Below are 23,913 nucleotides of genomic sequence, written 5' to 3' on the forward strand. Positions count from 1 at the left end.
GCAGACAAAAGAACGGGAAGTAAGGACGCACAAAGAAACGACCAAGGTGGCCTTAGAGGAAGAAATTGAGGGGGCGCACCGGGAAATAAAAGAGGTGAAGCAAAAATTAGAGGATGTGGAAGAGGGGGTAAGTGAAATTAAGAAGAGACGGAGGGAAACTCAGAGGGAGATAACGGAGGAAGTGATGGAATATGTACAAGGTCTGTGCTAAAATCGTGATTATGTGCTCATTAACCAAATAAAGAGTTTGCAGGTGGCGGAGGAGGAGCGAAGACGAGGTGCCGAGGTGAGTGGCGATATACTCGGAAATGTATATGGTGTGAGGGGAGATTCAGTCGGCTTGGGTGTTGGTTTAGACCCGGGTGTTCGTGAGAGGCCCCTGGTAAGGTGTGCGACAGGTACAGAGTGTGAAGGAGGAGGTGTGCGAGGATGTCTGATTATGGGGTGTGTGAGGAAAAAGTGCGCGCCGAGGAGTGAGTGTGCTGTTGAGAGCGAGTTGGTCGTGGCGCAGGTGCGAGAGGGCACATGGAAGCGCGTGATGGGGAGTGTTACAGGGGATGTAACGCAAGAGTGCACACCTGTGGTGAGTGTTACGGAGGGCGTAACGGGAGAATGTGCGCAAGAGGATGCGCGGGAAAGGTGTGTAACAGAGGAGTGCATGATTACAGAGTGCGCTGTCGAGAGTAAGGGTGAATGCGCGACCGAGTGTGGTGGTGAGAGTAGTGAGAGTGACACGGAGCATGAGTTGGTTGTGGCAGGTGAGAGAGAATGTACACCTGGAATGAAAGGATGCACACCTGGAATGGTCGAGCGCGTGTGGGAATGCACACTTGAGTTGGTAGTGAAGCACGTGATTGGGTGTGCAGATGAGTGCACACCCGTGGTCGTCACAGAGGATGTGACCGAGGAGTGGGCGCGAAGAGGTGTGTTGATGTGTGCGAACGACGAGTGTGTGCCAAGGTGTGCGGTGGTCAGGTGTGTGACGAAGTCTGTGAGCGTAATGAGTGTACCTGGGGGGTGTGTAAGAGAAGGTGCAATGACGGAGAGTATGGAGACACCTGGATGTGTGAATAAGGAACGGAACGCGTGGTGTGAGCATGCAAGTGAAGCATCGACGTTAAACGGAGCAGCGGTTAGATCGACTTTTAGCCGAAGCGAGCCTCCGGTTCGCGCCGGGCTTTGTGTGCAGCGGGAACCAGCGGGGATCATAACCACGGCGGTTTCGAAAGAACCGCCGTGCGCGATCCACGCCGGGCCTCGCTCTGAACGGTCGTGTCCGTGCTCCGCTAAGCGGAGTGGGCGACCCGGTTCGAGGACAGGTAGGAAGGGTCGACACGGCGACCCCTTGTGGTTGCAGCGCTCCGGCCGGCCGAGATTGGGGCATCGGACGGTTCCGTGCCGAGATGGTGCGTGGAATCTCGGTCCGAGTAAGCCTCCTTCCCTGCACCGAATGCCGGACGGACCCAACCGCCGGCAACGAACCACCCGCATTCATTGCTCGGCTTCGCGAAGCCGAGCTTTGGAAATGTAAAGACGCACCGAGGCTCAAGTTAAAGGACATTTGGTATGGATAGGGAATTTGTGATTGGCAAAATTTGATTGGCAACTGATTGGTAAACTGATTGGCAGATTGGCAAAGTGATGGGCAGAATTGGAATTTGATGGCAAAATTGATAGTGGGACATGCCCGATGTGGTGGGATGGCAGCTCTGCCATCCCTCCCCATGGGGCACATGAGCTATAGTTTTATGGGGTTTATGGCAGTGTAAGCTCGCCGAGGGAGGGTTTGGATAATGTATAGGGACCTAGAGATGACCATAGGTAACGGTAGAGGTAAGTAGCGACATTGGACAGGTAGTCGGGGACATAGAGAGGTTAGAATGGTTGTTAATGACGTGGGATGTGCTTAGTTTAAAGGGAAGACGGGGAAGCGCGAGTTTTAGAAGGGCACCAGGTAGATCAGATGATGCCGTGTGTGTGTGAGAGTCTTAGTATCGAGCAAATGAGGAATTGCTAGGCAATGCTCGGGAAGGATGTGTTTATGAGCGTGGGAGAATTTGGGTGCCTGAGGCAATGCTTTGGAGAGCTAGAAGTGTATTGTGAAAAGTGTGAGGTGATTGTGAGTTGTATTGAGCGTGGAAGTGTATGGAGCAGTGTATGAGGAACAATTGTGGTTGTGCATTGTATTGAATGATTGAAGAAGCCTGGGAGGAAGGAGGGTGCAGGTGGCACCAGGTGTGATTGCACAGGTGTGCAAATGAACAGGTGTGTGGAATACATGGAGTATGGAATACATGGAGTATGGAATGGATGGTGTGGAGGGAGTATGGTGGAAACTGTGGAGTGGAGTGGATGGTGCGAAGGTGTGAATGGGGGAAAAGTGGACCCCTATCACGAATACCCGGGGAGGGTAGTTTAAGAGTTAGGTAGAGGGAGTAGGTAAATTGTGGTTGGATATTGGCATCTGTGGTGCGTGGTGGAAGAATGGTGTTTGGATGGGTGCATTAGTGACGTGGAAATGGTTGGGCATGTGGCCTGTTAGTGTGTGTAGTTAAATGGGCACTCCGCCACTGTTAGGATGTCGGCCAGGTGAGGCCGCAGGTGGGCTCTGGGAGCCGGTAGAGTTGTTGTGGATGGGGCCCGAGGATCCAAAGGACGGACCCGGGTAGCCCAGTGCCAGAGAGGGCACCGAGGGGGGTAAGTGTCAGAGAGGGCCTTCCCCAGTTAGATAGGTTAGGTAAGAAGCAGGTAAGCTCGGAGGCAACTGCAGTGGTGGAGGTGTGCAGGTGGGTAGACCTGCTGGGAGAGCCACACGACCCAGTCCTGAAATTGTGCAAAGGCACAGGGAGTCGAATCGGGGGAGTGAGACCCCAAATTGATGAGGCACCACAGTTTGGTCAATGGGATTTTGGTTCTTAAAACCGTATAGAGTAAGTTGGCCAATGGATTGGCAGGGAAAGACCCCGGGTAGTGTAAAGTGTATTAGTCATTTAGAGGACTAGGGCATGCCCGTACTATATATATATCTAAAATTATATCCCCCCCCCTCTATTTACATGAAATGGTTTGGTCCAAAGCGAACGGCTTGCGAGTACGGTGACAATCCCCCCCCTCTATTTACATGAAATGGTTTGGTCCAAAGCGAACGGCTTGCGAGTACGGTGACAATCCCCCCCCCCCTCTATTTACATGAAATGGTTTGGTCCAAAGCGAACGGCTTGCGAGTACGGTGACAATCCCCCCCCTCTATTTACATGAAATGGTTTGGTCCAAAGCGAACGGCTTGCGGAGTTTGGTAAAGAAATCGCCATAGCTCGGTAACTACTTGTCCGATTAATATGAAACCTTGAAAAGGCACATCCTCAGGTCCCCAGCAATATACCTGGCAAGTTTCAAGTATATCGGACCCGTGGTTGTCGAGAAACAGCGGTCACAGACAAACATACAAACATACAAACATACAAACATACACACAGAGATTACTGGAATTATAGATAGATAGTTAGGATTAAGAATCTCCTCGCACCATCGACATCCACTCACCTGGGGTGACAGAACTCCACGCCATGCCATGTTATTGTTTTTTTTGTGCAAATGTTTGGAATGTGAGACGCATCATGACGTGGGTGTGACATTGTGCTGATGTTCCATCTCTCCCTCCTTATGAGGATTGATGATGAATTGGTGATGGCAAATTTAGACAATGGGATTGTGACGAATTTGGTATAGGGGAAATATGGGGAAGACGTGACATTAGTGACGAATTGGTAAGGGTGTAGATTTGTGTACATATGGGGTAAGGGCAAGGGTAGGGTAGGTAACAGGGGGGGGGTGACGTACGGTAGGGACGAGCTTTTCTCCGCTCAGTCTCCAGACGCACCTCACTCTGCATTGCCTTCGTTGATGTGTACCCTTGTGACCTTACCCCTCACTCACCTGTCTTCTCTGTCTTCCTTCCCCGACCCATGGATCGTGCTCTCTGGGCACTGAGGGGAGCGTGCGGGGGGCCGCGTCGGTGTGCCCGAATCCTCGCAACCAGCTGCCTGCATCCACGCACCACTTATGGACCACATGTCTGTGGCTGAGCACCACTCATGGACCCCACGGGTTGGGGCATGGCCCCTCTGGTGGGACCGGCCACGATGGCCCAAGATCTTGCTTGCGGACCCGGTGAGGTGGCACCAAGCCCACAGGTGAACCACCCATAGTCGGCCCCTGTGGGCCATAAATAAAAATAGACACGTTCTGTGCTTTTTATATCCACCAAATAGGCCGCCAGCAAGAAGAACAAGTTGACAACATCAGGAAGAACAACGGCCAGCAGAGGGAGCCGAAGAGGAAGACCACCAACAGGGTTTTGTTTTTTTATTATGGAACTATGGTGACTGTGCACTCTGGTGCTATATGCTGCTTTTTGGTGCTCTTTATTGGTGCTGGTGCGTCGATGCAGGGCAGGCTGTCTCCCCCCCCCCCCCCCCCCCCCCAAAAGAAAAATCACAGGTCCTGGGTTGCGTTTTGTAAATACAATCAGCATCACTTGTAAATAATGCTCCCCACCATACATGTTTAGTTTGAAAACCATTCCGTAATTCAGTTAGCTGTGGGCGTGAATCTGTTAGGCAGGGTGCAATGCAGCAGAGGGACATACTTATTTGTGTTTTAAAACTGTCACACTCAGGGTCAGGTTAATTGTAGAGGGAACTACACCTACGTGCCACACTAAGTTAAAGTTTTGTCGGCCCGAGCCGTACCGTGAGGAATGAGGGTGCTGTGTTACGGTTCTTAGAACCTTCACTTTGTAAATTTAGTATTAAAATTTCCTATGTACATTTCCCCTTTAATTGGCTGTAAATTGAAATGAGTGCACCGTAGCTAGTCCATGTACAAGCACGTAGGCCACCATATACCCTTCTAAATAGTTATTTCTTATTCTATGTAGTTTAAGGCTCTGTTTCCCATTAGTTGACTCTGCATTGCATCGAATGACATAAGATAGATCCCTCCGACACCCCCATGGCCTCTTCAAAGTGCCAGTAACTTTGGGTGGGGTTATTGGCATCACCTTCACCCCAAGACTCCATTGAACACGAGGTCATCTCGGAGCAGAAGGTGGGAGGAGTCAGCAAAGCGCCAGGAACAAGGCGTGGCTTTGCCAACGCCTCCTCAAGGGGCGGGATCGGTGAGCCCTCGCGACCAATCAAGGCCGAGGCGAGGTCACCGATGGGCATTTCCAACAGGCCGGCGGCTTGATCGCAACGCGCCTCATAAAAGGGGTGGGGAAGGACTGCGGAGTGAGATGCGGGAGATGCGGCAGATGAACCACACATGAGCGAGGGACCTCCGATGAGCTTTGAGTCCACAGCAGCTTTGAATCCACCGCAGCTTTGAATCCACCGCAGCTTTGACCACCGCAGCTTTGAGCTTTGACAGCGGTTTTGGCCGCGGCTACGAAGGAACGCCGCCGTGCGAAACCGATTGAGGAGGGTCGGCGGCTGCTCACCTCGAGCCACGCCATCACCCCAACCGGGCCCGCATCCTTCCCACCCTGTGATCCCACCTTCTCGCCCGTCCAGCCATTCACCTCCTGCCATTCATTTCTGCTTCATTCCCCGTGTAAGTCTGATTGTCGTCTGTCCTTTGTGTTGTCCCTGGGAATAAGTAAGACTGTATAGGTAAGCTAGAAATTGCTCTGTGTCCTTCTGATCCTTCCATTTCCCTGTAAATTGCATTTCATTTCTTTTCTGCTTAGGTTGTGTGTAAATAATTAATAAATCCTGTTCTTCCTTACTCTGCCTTCTTTCCTTCACATCCGTTCGTCCTTGTCTTTTCCATCATTGAATACCTGTGGCATGATTTGGCCAACGAATAAGAATCGGGTCTAGTTTTTGTTAATGGTTCGAGCCGCGGCTGCTAATCCGCTCGGCAAATAACATCTTGTCCGCGGTCTCGAACGAGGTTGCTCACCTGCCTCTCTGGAGGGAGCTGGGCAGCTTCAGGACTCACGTCGGTCAGTCGCAGACAAGGGGATTAATCCCCCCTTGGTAAGGGGAAAAGGGGCCGACGGTGAGATCCACAACAGTATCAATGATCTCTCCGACTCTCCATAGCCACCTTTTGCAGATATAACCGCCAAACACACTCGTGGCATTCTTTCCACAATGGAAATCAAATATTGTTCGGGAAGTTCTTCCCAACACTGTTGCAGAATTTCCCACAAATGTGTTGCACTTGTAGGTTGCTTTGCTTTCACCCTTCTGTCCAGTTCAACCCAAACCAGCTCGATGGGGTTTAAGTCTGGAGACTGTGCTGGCCATTCCATGATTTGAAGCCTACCGTCTTGTTCTTTTCCTGAAAGGTAGTTTTGACATAGCCTGGAGGTGTGTTTAGGGTCATTATCTTGCTGTAGGATGAACCCCTGACCAACTAGGCGTATACCAGAGGGTATTGCATGGCGCTGAAAAATGCTGTGGTAGCCCTTTTGGTTCAGGCTGCCAGTCACTCTGTGCAAGTCGCCGACTCTGGATCCAGCAAAAGAGCCCCAGACCATCACGCTTCCTCATCCATGTTTGACAGTTGGTGTCACACGCTGAGGAACCATCATTTCACCTACTCAACGGCGTACAAAACCATTCGGCGTACAAAATCAGCAGAGGTTGGGACAGAGTGGGCAGACGGAAGCCTCTCCTCAGTGAAAGACACATGAAAGCCCACTTGGAGTTTGCAAAAAAGAACCTAAAGGACTCTCAGACTGTGAGAAACAAGATTCTGTGGTCTGATGAAATCAAGATTGAACTGTTTGGCTTCCGTCTGCCCACTCTGCCATAAAGCCCAGATCGGTGGAGTGTTGCAGTGATGGTTGTCCTTCTGGAAGTTTCTCCCATCTCCACACAGGATCTCTGGAGCTCAGCCATAGTGGCCATCGGGTTCTTGGTCACCTCTCTTACCAAGGCCCTTCTCCCCCGATTGCTTAGTTTGGCCGGGCGGCCATCTCTAGGAAGTCCTGGTTGTTCCAAACTTCTTCCATTTAAGAATTATGGAGGCCACTGTGCTCTTGGGAACCTTCAAAGCAGCAGAATTGTTTTTGTAGGCTTTCCCAGATCTGTGCCTCGACACAATCCTGTCTCTGAGCTCTGCAGACAGTTCCTTCGACCTCATGGCTTGATTTTTGCTCTGATATGCATTGTCAGCTGTGAGACCTTATATAGACAGGTGTGTGCCTTTCCAAATCATGTCCAATCAATTGAATTTACCACAGGTGGACTCCAATCAAGGTGTATAAACATCTCAAAGATGATCAAGAGAAATGGGAGGCACCTCAGCTAAATTTCAAGTGTTATAGCAAAGGGTATGAATACTTATGTCAATATGATATTTCACTTTCTTCTTTTTAATAAATTTGCAAAACTTTCTAAAATACTGTTTTCACTTTGTCATTATGGGGTATTGAGTGTAGATTGATGAGGGAAAAAATGAATTTAAACGATTTCAGCATAAGGCTGCAGCATAACAACATGTGAAAAAAGTGAAGGGGTCTGAATACTTTCTGAATGCACTGTACTACTTCCTGCCATGCAATATTGTCCAAATAATGCTTCAGAGGGTGTAATAACAGTCTGTTCCAATACTGCTTTTATACAGACAGGGGGTTTGTAATCAAGTAATCAGCAGAGGTTGGGACAGCTGTAGGAATTGTTTGCATCAACTTTCAAGACTGAATTTACTTACATTGCTGCAGAACAGCTGTAAGTTGTTAACCCAGTACTTGTTCCCTGAAGAAGGCCTTTTTTTTGCAATATAACTGTGCAATTTACATTATTTTCCCGTTTTTGCGAACCTAAACTTTTTTTAAACCTCGAGGAGTTTACTGCTTACATTTGTACCACTAGGGCGTGCCCGCACGTACGTGCTTGCCCGTACGTGCTTGCCCGTACTTGCGTGCAAAAAAAAATGCGTGCAAACAACAACAACAAAAAAAAACTTTGAAACCACGTGGCAGTAACGACCACAGAACCCCCCCCCCCCCCTCTATTTACATGAAATGGTTTGGTCCATTCGCAAAGCCAAAGCGAACGGCTTGCGAGTACGGTAGAACCCCCCCCCCTCTATTTACATGAAATGGTTTGGTCCATTCGCAAAGCCAAAGCGAACGGCTTGCGAGTACGGTGACCATACCTTGGGAACCACTTGTCCGATTAATTTCAAACCTTGAAAAGGCACATCCTCGGGTCCCCAGCAATATACCTGGCAAGTTTCAATTAGATCGGACCCGTGGTTGTCGAGAAACAGCGGTCACAGACAAACACACAGACACACACACATACACACAGAGATTACTGGAATTATAGATAGATTTCAGGTTATTCACTGGACATTAAACTGCGTAAATTTCAATAAAAACTGCAAAAATTGATGTGTTCGAAAACTTTTGACCGGTTGTGTATATCTATATATATCTATATATCTATACATCGATATATCTATATATCTATTCAAAATATCTATCAACCCTACCCTTTTAATATGCATATAAAATGCACTTCACCTGTTTCCAGGGGGGGTCCTGGCTATGGGGCAGCTTGGGCAATTGCCCAGGGCCCCATGCTTGAGGGGCCCCGACAGCCAGGGGGGTTGCTATACTATACGACATACAGTAGAAAATAATCCATCAAGTACATCAGCCATTGTATAGAATGAAAAATCTGAGTGTTTTCAGCTACTGTATTTCAATTTTCTCCAATAGCAAAAATCCAACAACAATTAGTTCCAGATGTTTACCTTGCCTTCGCAAATAAGCTACTGTATTCCACTCGTGTTCGTAGGTTGCATTTTTTTTAATGACGCCCATACAACGACAAAACAAATTTCAACTTTTCAGTGATTTTTCCTTCAGGGAACCCAGGGTGGGTGAGCCGAAAAATTCAAGGAGCTCAGGGTTCAAAAGGTTAAGGATCTGAGGGGCCTTACGAGTCCTGATGGTCTGAAAGGGCTTTGAGGTCTTAAAGGTATTTCGGGTCTTAAAAGGGTCTTCAAACGTCGAAGGGGTTTCAGCATTCTAAAGGGGCTTGAGGGTCTTGAGGGCTCTCTTGTTGAGGCTGTGACCTTGAAGAACCACTTTACCCTGACTCGTCAGATCCTGATGAGTGGTTTCTAGATCAACATCATCCTACCATATTAAAATAAGGCAATTCTCTGTATGTGTGTACGTATATATGTATTTGTGTAGGTGGTATGTACATTTGAAAATCATATTTAAAAATATATTAAAAACAGGACTGTCCTGATCTCCACGAAATTTTGCATTTGTGTTTGTAGTGCCCAAAGTCAGGTCATGGGAACAAACAGCTCCCACCTCAAATGTGGAGGGGTGGGGGGGACTTGCGATTTTTGCCTGTACACATGCCACAGGGCAAGTGGTTTACTGACCCCTGCTGCAGACAGGGGGAGTTAGCTGGAGTCACGGCACAAAATATATTTGCCCCAAACGCCCCCACCCCCCTCCCCCCCCACTATCAACTACCCCTTCTCTTCCACTCCAGGCTGCTTCCGAAGGGAGATGCTTCTGGTCATCACAATACAGCTATTACATAAATACAATAAGGTGCATTTTACTGCATATTTGCACGGCGTCGCTGATGTGAATATTATGGGTGGTGCCAGGGGTGCCGCCAGGGACTTTGGGCCCCATGAAAAGATATCACAATGGGCCCCTATGAAGCACGCGCGCACATTTTTTCCCCGACATTTTTGCCATGAGGTTGAAACAATGCTTATATTTCTGCATACAGTATGGAATTCACTATTTGATGCAAGACTGATACCCACACAAGAAATGAAATAATTTTTAGGGCCCCTGTCAGTGCAGGGCCCTTGGAATCATCCTAACTTTCCTGCGCCCCCCCCCCCCCCCTTACAGCGCCCCTGGGTGGTGCCTAGTGGTGTGCGGTGGAAGCACATGAGGATTTCACAACCAACCTTATTTGGGAAGGACGTAACAGGAAGTAAAGGTTGTTAGCCAAGTTTCAGGATAGACAGTACGGATTGAAATCAATAATTTCCTCAACACGTTTGTCTGCAGTGCCAAATCCGAATCAATCACTTTAAATAAATTGTTTTTTCTTGCTCATGGTCACTTCTTTTGGTCCTCTGAGAGATCTGCTTACAAAAAGCTAAGTAATCATTCCGGATTCGCACAGATTTTATGTTCCCTGGTTGTGTCGATTGTTCTTCATATAGAGTGCTCACTCCTGGGTATTGTTTTGCCCTTATCTTGCTATTTATTTCAATCCTGCATCTCAAGCTCGGATTGCTTTGGGCCTACCTACTTTTTTGTTCGTTTTCCCACAACTTTCCCAATACCCATGACATGTTTCCATAATCGGTCCCATTTTCACCACCATTGCTATAATTCTTCCCTTATAGCTTCTGTTTAATACAAACAAAAATTTAAAACGACAAAAAAAATACTTCTTCGTCCCCTCCTCTCTATCAATTTAAAGCATTTTAAACAGCAATTAAAAAATTGACAATCTTCCCACAAAAGTGCTTCCAAACACCTTTCTCCCAGTCTGCTTTGCTTGCTACCCCTCTCTCCATCTTTGGATGACTTGTAAACCAGTGGCTCATCCACCACTGCGTTCATTTAGTGATGTCTTTCTGTGCTTTTAATAATCACTGCCATCCCAATCCCGATGTCTGTCTTCTCTCCAGCCTTGGAATCTCAAAATCCAACCATTTATGTACCGTGTGAGACTACGGTGACAAACTCCATCACCTCGTCTTTACACCCAGGTTGCCCTATGACATAATCAGTGACGTGGTATCATGTTCAAGTGATGCTTGGATCAAGCTCCTCCTCCCAACCCTTACTCAGCGTCCCCCGATTGCGTGTCCATCAACTCTTCTTGAGAATTCTTCCAAAGTAAACTGCTCTCTCTCATGCACAGATTTATCCCATCTCGTATTCAGTTGTCATACCCTTCCTCCTCCTTCCATGTTTGAAGTTTTATTTCAACAACACAAAGGCAAACTGGGAAGAAGTTGAACACTTGCTCATTGTGTCGTGAGGATTTTGCACACTCGTCCACACTGAGACAAAATTTGTGAAGAATCAGCACAAGCGTTGTTCGGATTTTGTGGTTATCAGCATCAAGTCAAAAGGATCAAATGGATGTGAATACATCAAGTTGTGGGAGGACCCCGTTACACTTGCTGTAACCTGTGAATGAAGATAGCAACCAACGGGGAAAGCCGTACAAGTGTTCCGTGTGTTCTAAGGTTTTTACGAGTCCATCAGCCTTAAATATACACAGACTAATTCACACGGGAGAGAAACCGTACAAGTGTTCCGTGTGTTCTAAGGATTTTAGTTGTCCATCAGCCTTAAATAGGCTGATGATCATCAATAAAATAGGCTGAATAAAATAAATAGGCTGAATCATCCCGGTGTGTACCCCTGGTTAGAATAGGTACACCGTATCCCTGCGTGTTGTAAGAGGCGACTAAGAGGGTTGGCGTCAGGAAGGGCATCCAGCCATGAAAACATTGCCTCAAAAAGAGAACCATGACAATTACAACTACATATGGGCAGGGTAGAGATCGGTTTCTGAGGTTTGGGACATGGAATGTAGGGACAATGACAGGGAGATCAGGAGAAGTGGTGGAAGGATTGATCAGAAGAAGAGTGGACATATGTTGTGTGCAAGAGACGAGATGGAAGGGAAGTGGTGTGAGAATGGTGAAGGGTAGGCAGGGACAGAAATACAAGTTTGTGTGGCAAGGGTGCCCGGAGGGCGTGAATGGTGTTGTTGTCCTGTTTTCTGAGGAGTTTGTAGACAGTGTGGTGAGTGTGACTAGAGTGAGTGATAGTTTGATGATGGTGAAAATGATGATTGGAAAGCTCTTGGTGAACGTCATCTCGGGATCTGCTCCGCAGGTTGGTTGGAGCGATGAAGAGAAGGACAAGTTCTGGTGTGCGATAGAGAAGCTGATGGAAAACGTGAAAGATGAGGAAGTTGTTGTGGGAGGAGGAGACCTAAATGGACATGTGGGAAGGAGTATGGACGGTTTTGAGGGAGTTCATGGGGGTTACGAATATGGTGTTAGAAATGGAGAAGGTGAAAGGATTTTGGAGTTTGCTGATGGAGCTGAATTGTTGATTTGTAATACTCAGTTCCGGAAAGAGGATAATAAGCTTGTTACATAAACGTCAGGTGGGTCGACGACAACCGTTGACTACCTGATGGTGCGCAGGCGAGATAGGGGGCACCTCCGGGACACAAAGTTGATCCCGGGGGAGGAGGCTGTTTCACAGCACCACTTGGTTGTCTGCGACATAAGGGTGAAAGGTGCGAGGAGAGCTCGGCGGGTGAAGTACCAACCAAGAATGAAGGTGTGAAGGTTGAAAGAGGTGACAGTAAGGGAGGCATTAAAAGAGAGGCTGAGTAGGGTCGAGGCTGATGTGGTTGAGCTTGAAAGTGATTGGATGTCAATGAAAGCTAGTCTGTTGGGAGCCGTTGGTGAGGTATGTGGATGGACAAAAGGACCACCGAGGCACTCGGAAACATGGTGGTGGGATGAGGAAGTTGGAAAGAGGATTGACGAGAAGAGGAAGAAGTTCAAGGAGTGGCAGAAGGCGAAGGGTACGGGAGCAGAAAAAGCAGAGCATGAAAGTTATAAGGCAGCCAAGAAGGCTGCAAAGAAAGAGGTAGCAAAGGCGCAGGAGGCATGTTGGAAAATGTTCGGAGAAAGCTTGGATTCGGAAGAGGGTCAGAGAGCGGTATTCAGGATTGCAAAGCAGATAGCGAAAGAGAGGTGTGATGTGATGGGGGTGAGTTGCTTGAAGGATGCAGTGGGACAAATCGTTGTGGACCCAGATGGAATTAAAGGAAGATGGAAAAGATATATGGAAATGCTGTTGAATACAGAGAATGAATGGGATGGCAACATAGAGAGTAACCCAGTTTTAGGACAGGCAGAGAAGATAACTGAGAGGGAAGTTGAGGAAACGATAAAAGCAATGAAGAGTAGAAAAGTGGGAGGGCTGACGGGAGTTGTGGGAGATATGTTGAAGGCAGCAGGAAGTTGGGGTGTGAAGAGAATGACAGAGATCTGTAATCTGGTGGTGAAAGAAGGCCGCATTCCAGTGGATTGGGAACTGAGTACCCTCGTCCCTCTATACAAGGGGAAAGGTGACCCTCTGGAGTGTGGCTCGTACCGAGCGATAAAGTTATTGGAGCATGGAATGAAGGTATTGGAAAGGGTGTTGGAGAGGAGGATAAGGAAGAAGGTGAAGATCGACAAAATGCAGTTTGGATTTATGCCAGGAAGAAGAACGACAGACGCACTCTTTATTGTGAGGCAGTTGCAGGAGAAGTACATGGAGAAGAGGAAGAAGTTGTTTCTTGGGTTTGTTGATCTGGAGAAAGCATTTGATAGGGTTCCACACAAAGTATTGACATGGGCATTGAGGAAGTTAGGAGTGGAGGAATGGTTGATCAGAGTAGTGATGGCAATGTACAAAAGAGCGCGCACAGCTGTAAGGACAAAGGACGGGAACAGTGGTGACTTTGAGGTGAAGGTGGGAGTGCATCAGGGGTCGGTACTAAAAAAAACAAAAAAAAAACACCTTTAGAGGCCATTTTTCCCCGCAAAGCGGGGGTTGGCCTTTTTCGGGAACCATGGTTGTTGTTGTTTTTCGGTCCCCTTTTTGAAGCAATGTTTTACGGCTGGATGCCCTTCCTGACGCCAACCCTTTTTGCCGCCTTTAACGACAAACAGGGAATTACCAGTGAACTGGTACTCAATTAGCCGACCTCGGAAGGATGACAGGCTGAGTCAACCCCCCTGGCGTTAATTCAGCGATCGACCGGGATTCGAACCCAGGCAGGAGCTTTTCGAACGCTCCCCGGCTAAAGTTCATCCTGAAAGCGCCCACATTGTGCGGACAAACCAAGTCAAGGGCCACGTGGTCAGGAGAACCTCGTCCCTCCCGGTCACACTGTGCCTATCGGCTGGCCTCGAAGACCGAAATTGTGACGGTGTCACCCGAAAATTGTGACGGTGTCCCAATTTGAACCCAATACTAAGTCCACTACTATTTGTAGCTGTGATGGAGGTGCTGGCTCAGAACGTAAAGGAGGGTTTACCGTGGGAGTTGTTGTATGCAGATGATCTGGTGTTGATTGCGGAAAGTATGGATGGACTGAAGGAAAAGATGAACAAGTGGAAGGAATATATGGAGCCAAAAGGTCTGAAGGTGAACATAGGAAAGACTAAGGTGATGGCAAGTGGTGAAGCATGTGGTGAGGTGGAAAGAACTGGGAAGTGGCCATGTGCTGTGTGCAGGAAGGGTGTCGGAGTGAACTCCATTCAATGTACAATGTGCGCTGAGTGGGGTCATCAAAAATGTAGTGGTCTGAGAAGGTCATTAACCAGTGTGGCAGCGACATTCAAATGTAAGGTGTGCACAGAGGGAGCTGCAGATGGAGGAAATGTTGAGTTGGATCTTGGAGACGGCGTGAAGCTGGAAGGTGTGAAAACATTTTGCTACCTCGGAGACATGCTGAATGGAGAAGGTGGATCAGACTCGGCAACGGTTGCAAGAGTGAGATGTGCATGGAAGAAGTTTCGGGAACTGAGTGGCGTGCTGATGAGGAGGGGAGTGTCGTTGAAGCTGAAGGGAAAGGTGTATGCTGCATTTGTGAGAAGTGTTATGATTTATGGGAGCGAGACATGGGTAATGAACGTAGAGCAGCAACGAAGGCTGGAAAGGGTGGAAATGCAAATGGTTTCGGTGGATGTGCGGAGTATCGTTGAGAAGAGGAAGACAAATGATGAATTGCGAAAGATGATGGGAATAGAGCCTGTGATGGATGCTGTGAAGAGGAACAGGTTGAGATGGTTTGGTCATGTGTTGAGGAAGGATGAAAGTGACTGGTTGAGAAGAGTGATGGAAATGAATGTAGAAGGAAGTAGAGGACGGGGAAGACTGAGAAAGACTTGGCTAAATATGGTGGAAGAAGAAATGCGGGCAAGGGGGTTAACAAGGAGAGATGCAGAAAATAGGGCAAAATGGAGAAGATTGTCATGGGGACCGCAAGGCTAACCCCCACTCTAGCAGGGAAGATGGCCTTAAAATGCAAGTTGTTGTTGTTGTATACCCTTCCTCCCATCCATGGTACACTGAAGCCTGTGGTGAGGCAGTTGCCATGAAGCAACTTGTCTTCACCTCATGGAAGGCTAATCCAACTGAAGGAAATCTCAGTTCCTTTCACAAAGCTCGGAACAAGTGTGTGTCCACCCTCAGGAGAGCCAGGAAACAATATCTCTCCACTCTCAAACATGTCTCCCTCCTTCAAATTTTGGTGGCGTCGGGTCAAATCTGTTTCTGGTATTTGTTCCCCTTCCATCCCCTCCCTTACCTCAAATGGCTGCACAGCTGACTCCGCACGTGAAAAAGCTGAATGCCTCAACTCTGTATTTGCCTCAAAAGCTTGTGTCCCAAACCCATCCCGCTCTGTACCCACCATACCCAGTCATACTCAGCTGCTTCTGGACTCTGTGTCCTTCTCTCCTGACCAGGTGGAGAAGTTTCTGTGAATCCTCGACTCTGATACTGCAACTGGACCAGAAGGCATCAGCCCACGGGTCCTAAAATCCTGCTCTGCTGCACTATCTCTCCCTCTCTCTGTTCTCTTCACCCTCTCTTTTGCTCAAGGTCATCTTCCATCAGCTTGGAAATCGGCCAACATTACCGCTTTACACAAAAAAGGCGCAAAAACAGATCCTTGCAACAACAGACCAATCAGCCTTCTCCAATTATCAGCAAAGTCATGGAATCCATCATTGCTTCGGATATCAAATCTTTCCTCCTCTCCAATGGCTTGATCTCTGATCATCAATTTGGTTTCAGACCAGGTCACTCTACTCTGCACACGCTGCTTCTGCTGTCTCAACAATGGATGGAGGTCCTCAATGCCAAACAGGAAATTAGAGCTGTCTCCCTTGACATATCACGTGCCTTCGATACGGTCTGGCACCCCGCTCTGCTCACCAAACTCTCCTCCTATGGTAGCCATGGAAATCTCCATGCATGGCTTACGGACTTCCTCTCTGGTCATAGTCAACGTGTGGCCCTGAATGGATTTCTCTCATCTCCCCTTCCTGTTCAGCCTGGAGTTCCCCAAGGCAGTGTTCTGGGCCCTGTGCTTTTCCTGGTCTTCATCAATGATCTCTCCGACTCTCTTGAAAATCCTCTCTATCTCTTTGCTGATGACTCCACACTCTGCCGCTCCATTCCTCAAATCTCAGATCGGCAGTCTGCAGCCTACTCACTCTCGGCAGACCTGGACAAAATCACAGACTGGTCAAACAAGTGGAACATGACTTTCAATCCTGACAAATATCACTCTCACCATGTCTCTCCAAAAAGACTGACTGGACAACCCTCCCATCTACTTTCTGAACAATCCTCTCCAAGAAGTTCTGTCACTCAATCTTTTGAGTCTCACTATCTGCCATGATCTTTCCTGGGAAAACCACATTTCCAAGCTGACCTCCAAAGCCAGACGCCGACTGGGCTCAAGGTCATCTGCCATCATCCTCCGTCGTGCGAGATCCTTCCTTGGCACACCTGAGCTCCTCGCCACATACAAGGCTTTCATCCGCAGCTCAATGGAATACTGTTCTCCCCTATGGGCTTGTGCTCCTGCCTCACACCTAGCTCGTCTTCACGCTGTTGAAACCAAAGCTTTCAGAATCATTGGAATCTCCCGCGATGAAGCTAACTCCGAGGGTCTTTCACTCACTCACCGCAGGCAGGTAGGTGGTCTTTCTGTCTTCTACCCACTCCTATCCGGCCTAGCTCCCCCAGCTCTATCTGTGCTCTGTCCCCCAAATATTCCTACAGGTCACACAAGATCTGCCAGTAACCCTCTTCTGGTGAAATTGCCAAAATCAAGACTCTCTATTCACCTTCACTCCTTCATTCCTCTTTATTCCCGCTTCTGGAACAAACTCCATCACTGTCTGCAATCCCACTCCTCCCTCCAGGTCTTTAAAACAGCTGTTCACCACCATCTCTTATCTTCCCCCATCCAAAACCTTGATCTCTTCTACCCCTGTTAATTCACCCCAAATCCACTTTTATTTTTGAAATCCTGACTTTTCTTCTTTCCTGGAAGTTCCAGCAGTGTCCATGTGTTTTATACTTTCCCACCTCCCCCCCCCCCCGCCTTCCCCTGCCTCCTCCCACCAAGCCCCCTCCCTCCCACAGATCTTCCATTGTCCCAGTGTCCCTGTTCTCTGCTGTTGTACTTGTGTGCTTCCCTCTCTCCCCATCTTATCTCCCGCTCCCTTTTTTGTACGTTTTCTGTGTCCGTTTGTTGTTGTTTTTTTTGTGATTGATGGTTACTCTTACACGAGCCTCGATCTTGTACACAAAAAAAACAAAACAAAAAAAAAACCAGTCACGGGACAAAACACAAAGGTCACGTGATGGCTCCTCTTTTTGTGATGTCCTTCATCCTTAAATATACAGTTTTCTTTGTATGATGGGCGCATCATGAAAATTCCTGAAAGATCACCCTTGTCGTGCACCTCAAAACTGGCCCCGTCACATTAGATTCCACAAGAGGGGCGGGGCAAATGGAAGTGATCGTGCTTTTGAACAAAACATAGCTTTAATGAATGGAAATCTGACTGTGAACATTTGAATTTGAATTAACCAATGTGCAAAGAGGAGGGGAAATCAAACTTTGCTCTCTGCAGGTTCTATCCACCCTAATGAAAAGAACTTGCCAACTTGGAACAAGTAGCTGAGTAACATTCCCCCATGACCAAAATACTCATTAAACCATAACCAGGTGAACAAATGAATCATTAAAAGCTATCCTGCCACCAGCAGTGGGATAACATGAACCTGCTAAGCACACTGCAGTCCATGACCTCATACCAGTTTGAATGGTGAGTCAAGCTCCTTGAGGCACTCCAGTTTTGCAATAAATGCATCAATCTGATCTGCCAGGTCACTGTTCACCACCTGTGGGAGCCACCAAGTTAATAATTTTTTAGTTCAAACGACAAAAAAGTGTGTGCAATGCATCTGAATAGTGAGTATTTGAAAATTCAACAAAATACAAATCAACAGTGATGGGAAGGGCGAGTTCTCGTAAACCTGTTAGTTTACAGTTTGTATTGCAGTTATTAAACGAGAAAGAGCAATCATATTTCAGACCCTCGCCAGGACATTTTTAGCATTTTTTGAGGCTGTTGTGTTAAAACAAACATGGCGGCCGAACCACATGACCGATGACGTCATCATTTTTTTTTCTCCACCAATTTATCCCTAGGTGATGCTCAAAAAATTTCATCTTGATCGGATTACGTTTTGTACCTGACAAATTATGACGTCATAATGGAGGCACCTATGACATCATTATTAACATGTGTTATTCCCCATGGAGAGTTCTTTACAATGAGCTATGTCTCAATTTTTCTGTGCAGTGCTTTCGGAGATAGAGGAGCAAAGTTTTCGTTTTTTCCAAGATGGCGGCTGAAACACGTGCCCGATGACGTCATCATTATTTTTTTCTCCATCAATTTACCCATAGATGACGCTCAATAAATTTTCTCTTGTTCGGATGAAGTTTTGTACTTGTCGAATTATGACGTCATAATGGAGGCACCTATGACATCATCATGAACATATGTTATTCCACATGGAGAGTTCTTTAGGAGATTCCACATGGAGAATGAGCCATGTCTCAATTTTTTCTATGCAGCGATTTCAGAGATATAGAGGTGCAAAGTTTTTTGGTTTTTCCAAGATGGCGTCCATACCACGTGACATATGACGTCATAATTATCATTAAACAATTCTACAGATGGAGGTGCACCTATGGTGAAAATTTCCTGTCAATCGGACCAACGGTTGCAGAGAAAATCATATTTATTCTGCGCGGACAAACAAACAGACAAACAGACAGACAGACAGACACACAAACAAACAGATAGACAAAAAAATGGACTCAAATGCAATACCCTCTCCTCTGGCGAGGGTAATAAACCAGGATAACAGTGAACCTTAGCAAAGTGGGGGGTGGGGGTTAGGGTGGTCCACAGATATGTGTAAAACTTAATACTATTAAAAATCCATGCTCCACAAGGCTGCCCTTGTTCCTACGTTTATAAAGATCATATGAACCAAATATGAGGTCAATTGGAACTTATTTAGAGGTTGCTCAAAAAATAACATTTTTTATTTATCCTGTTTTTTTTCAGATGGCAGAAACTCGGAGCTCTTCCACAGTTTGGTTGCTGGGCAAGTCTGAAAAGGAAATAATATGTGGGGACTACCAACCAAAGGACACACATTGCAGAAAATGGTGTACCATCACATACAAGAACACCATACAGTTCGTGAAAGTGCCAAACTTGGTGTACAAGCTGTGTGTGCATACTGGGAGAAAGCACGAATTCCAGTGCAGAGAGTAGATTCCTGTGAGCGCCAACTTTTGAAGTTGTATGATGCCTACAAACTGGTAAAGAAAAATAGAACCAAGACATTCGAAAACTATAGAGTGAAGGAGCAGATGTTCAAAGATGATCTTCAATCCCTCTTAGATATCTCACCAAATGATGCGCTTGAGAAAATGACGAATGAAGAAGACAAAGCATTCCTCATCATGCAGCGTGAGGATCCCTCAAGTTCACGTATGGGATCTGTGGACAACACTCTGGCAGTGAAGGAGAACAGAAAGCGTATCAGGCTTGAGAATGAAGATAAAAGAAAGAAGAAACGTGCTGCTGAGACTCTGACAGCAATGCAATCTGTTCCATCATCATCGGCTGTGGTTGATGATGATGATGAGTCTGAGATTGAAAGCTCCGATTCAGGGGACAATTAATTCAAACTCCAAGGTCCATCTTCTGCCAAACAGGTGAAAAGGCTCCCATCAAGGTGATCACTCCAGCAATAGTGGCAACTCTGGACAGAGTAAATCTCTCAGATCGGCGTGCTATGTTTGTGGCCAGTGCTTTTGCACAATCTCTTGGTCATACCATTGAAGACATTTCTCTGTCACGCAGTGGAATTCGTCGTGCTCGAATTCGTGGAAGGGAAATAATGGCCACTGAAGAAAAGGCAAATTTCTCATGTAATAGCCCACTCCTACTACACTGGGATGGGAAACTGCTCCCTGATTATACTGGCAATCACAAAGAATCTGTTGATCAGGTAGCGATACTTGTAACTGGTATGAATACCGAGAAGTTGCTTGGAGTCCCAAAGATTCCCCAAGGCACTGGTGTAGCACAAGCAAATGCATGCATACAACCTCTTGAGTAGTGGAATGTCAAACAGTTGGTGAAAGGCATAGTGTTTGACACCACTGCATCCAACACAGAGCTGAGAAACGGAGCATGTACCCTCATTGAAGCAGCTTTGGATGCTAAGCTTGTCTGGATTGCATATCGTCATCATGTGTTTGAAGTAATGCTCTCTGATGTTGCAACTAAAGTCATAGGACCCACTAGCGGACCTGAGATCAGACTGTTCAAGAGGTTTCAGAAACAGTGGCCTTTAATTGACAAGAAGAGGTTCCAAGTAGGAGAAGATAAAATATTTTCCGATAACCTTGTTGAACGTCAGAATATGATACATTTTTATGCAGCTGCACTCGAAGAACAACACCCACGTGATGACTATGAAGAACTTCTGAGACTATGCCATACATTTCTGGGTGGATGTGAGGCCAGAGGTGAAATTCTGTGCCCCAGGAGCGATGCACAATGCCCGCTGGATGATGAAAGCCATATATGCTCTCAAGATGGTTCTCTTCAAAGACCAAATAAAGCTAACATCACGTGAATTGAAGGGAATCACACAGATTGCTCTTTTTGTTGCACTTGTGTATGCGAGATTCTGGCATGAGGCGCCACTACCCACAAAGGCACCTCTCAATGATTTGCTTCTTCTTTCAACCCTTGATTCTTACCCAGATATGGTTGTCCGTGAAACTGCTGTCAAAGCATTCACTAGACACCTCTGGTATTTGTCAGAACACCTTGCTGCATTAGCTCTTTTTGATAGCCGGGTGGATGATGAGACAAAGGCAAAGATGGTGAAGAACTTCAAGCGAGCTCCAAAGCCAAACAATCTTCATAGGATAGATGCTAAAGCCTTCAGGCTTTCTGACTCAGTGGACACCTACATCACAAGTCGATCTGTTGAATTATTTTGTGTTGTCATCTCAGAGTCTGACAAAGAAGTATCACTGAGTTTTCTGGAAAAGGAGCCACACCTCTGGAACACAGACAACTCATACCAAGAGCTTGAGAAGAAGATACGCAGCATGAAGGTTATCAATGACTGTGCTAAGCGAGGTGTTGCTCTCATCCAAACTTTCCATGACATTGACCCAGAATGTAGAGCAGAAGCAATTTGTGTTGAGAATTGTGAAACTTCATCGTGAAAACTTTCCAGTGTCAACCAAAGCCATCTTGTCAAAAAAGTAGGCAATGTTTTGAAACACAAGTTTCTGAAAACAATGTTACGTAAAATCATTCAAATTATGTGTATTCTGATGTTTACCTTTGTTTTAATTTTTCTGATAGATTTGTTTTATCGTCTCTGATAGATATTTTATATTTTCTGATGGATGATTTATTTTTTCCGATAAATGATTTATTGTCAAATTAATACATGAATGTTTAATCCACTGTTTTGTTTTTAATCTTAATTTGACTATATGAATAAACAATGAACAATGAACAAATGAACATACATGTACATTGTACATTGTACAATGATACAATGTAGATAATTATTTATTAGTTTACAAACAAACAACAACAATAACAATAATAAATAATTTGAGTAATTGAAAATAGATAATTATCTATGAATTGATGTATGATGCTAAAAATTCTGTATCTTATTATTCATTAAAATTTGTCAACATTTTGAGCAACCTCTAAATATTGTCCAATCAAGCTCAAATTTTCACCACAAACTACTTTCTTCAATAGGAATAGGGGCAGGCTGGTGGAGAAATGAAAATCCAATCTTCAAATTTTTGGACCACCCTCGTGGGGGTGTGGAAGCACAGGTGCACCAAAACAAGCAAACCCAAATAAAACTCGAATTGCCTTTCTCATCATTGTTGAATGGTTCAAACTTTGAACCAGTTGTCGTTTGCATAGATGTGTTAAGTGTGTGTGTGTGTGTGTGTGTGTGTGTGTGTGTGTGTGTGTGTGTGTGTGTGTGTGTGTGTGTGTGTGTGTGTGTTAGTATTGGTGGTCCATGCATACACGACAGTATCACAGCTCTCACCCGCCGATGAGGCTGATCTTGTTGCAGCCCAGAGATGGCTCGATCCAGCAAACCCTCCACAGTGGTCAAAGCTGCATGCACAAGAATTCAAAGGTGCAGAAATAACGTCCCAAATAAACTTCGAAGCACTCGACTCAGACATTTGTAGATAATAACAAAGAACAATATCACAATAAGATTCAACAAAATGTGTGATGACATTGGGAAAAGACTCGCGCTGTCTAGATATAATAGCATCTCAAGAGTTAAAACTGGGAACTCGCGACCCATCTCCCTCCCTCCAAATGCACTCTACTTTCACTCTCCATCCCCTTCTGTTCAATATTTCGCAGCTTGATAAATAAAATGTTCGTCTCTAAATGTGCTTAATTGTAGCAGTCTGTTTACCTCTAATATGTCGTCTGTCTTTCTGTCTCTAATATGTGATAGTAGTCCAATAACAGTGTGGTGGACGAACCACACTTAACCTAATCCACACTTTAACCAGTGTGGCAGCTACATTCAAATGTAAGGTGTGCACAGAGGGAGCTGCACATGGAGGAAATGTTGAGTTGGATCTTGGAGACGGCGTGAAGCTGGAACGTGTGAAAACATCTTGCTACCTTGGAGACATGCTGAATGGAGAAGGTGGATCAGACTCGGCAACGGTTGCTGGAGTGAGATGTGCATGGAAGAGGTTTTGGGAACTGAGTGGCGTGCTGATGAGGAGGGGAGTGTTGTTGAAGCTGAAGGGAAAGGTGTATGCTGCATGTGTGAGAAGTGTTATGATTTATGGGAGTGAGACGTGGGTAATGAACGTAGAGCAGCAACGAAGGTTGGAAAGGGTGGAAATGCGAATGGTTCGATGGATGTGCGGAGTATGGTTGAGAGAGAGGAAGACAAATGATGAATTGCGAAAAATGATGGGAATAGAGCCTGTGATTGATGCTGTGAAGAGGAACAGGTTGAGATGGTTTGGTCATGTGTTGAGGAAGGATGAAAGTGACTGGTTGAGAAGAGTGATGGAAATGAATGTAGAAGGAAGTAGAGGAAGGGGAAGACCGAGAAAGACTTGGCTAAAGATGGTGGAAGAAGAAATGCGGGCAAGGGGGTTAACAAGGAGAGATGCAGAAAATAGGGCAAGATGGAGAAGATTGTCATGGGGACCGCAAGGCTAACCCCCGCTCTAGCAGGGAAAATGGCCTGAAAATGCATGTTGCTGTTGTTGTTGTAGTCCAATAGTAGTCCGTCTCTAATATCTGCTTAATTGCATTAGTCCAATATATGTACGTTTCATCCCATGAAATTCTGGGTACCTCTGTGAGAGGAATGAGGAAAAGGGTAGAGGTGTGAAGGCGGACCCGGTGTTACTTTGCTTTCGCCCCCCCCCCCCCCCACGCCTCTCTGTGTGTGCCTCTCTGTGTGTGCCTCTCTGTGTGCGCCTCTCTGTGTGCGCCTCTCTGTGTGCGTCTCTCTGTGTGCGTGTCTCTCTGTGTGTGTGCCTCTCTGTGTGTGCCTGTGTGTGCCTCTCTGTGTGTGCCTCTCTGTGTGTGCCTCTCTGTGTGTGTCTCTCTGTGTGTGTCTCTCTGTGTGTGTCTCTCTCT

At 46.5% G+C, this 23,913-nt stretch overlaps 1 protein-coding gene across 1 annotated transcript in view; it reads right to left on the reverse strand.

Moving 5' to 3' along the window:
• The window catches only part of ZPR1 (ZPR1 zinc finger), a 68,064-nt gene that overhangs the window by 34,043 nt on the left and 10,108 nt on the right, over positions 1 to 23,913 (reverse strand). Inside the window, exons 4-5 of the mRNA XM_068135347.2 lie at positions 22,331 to 22,401; positions 17,951 to 18,037 (exon numbers count right to left, since the gene is read on the reverse strand). Coding sequence (XP_067991448.1) covers positions 17,951 to 18,037; positions 22,331 to 22,401 — 158 coding nt within the window. The remainder of the gene's footprint in view (positions 1 to 17,950; positions 18,038 to 22,330; positions 22,402 to 23,913) is intronic.

This window comes from Myxine glutinosa, chromosome 14 (assembly GCF_964187855.1).
Source record: "Myxine glutinosa chromosome 14, kmMyxGlut1.1, whole genome shotgun sequence".
In the NCBI taxonomy this organism is placed as follows: Eukaryota; Metazoa; Chordata; class Myxini; order Myxiniformes; family Myxinidae; genus Myxine; species Myxine glutinosa.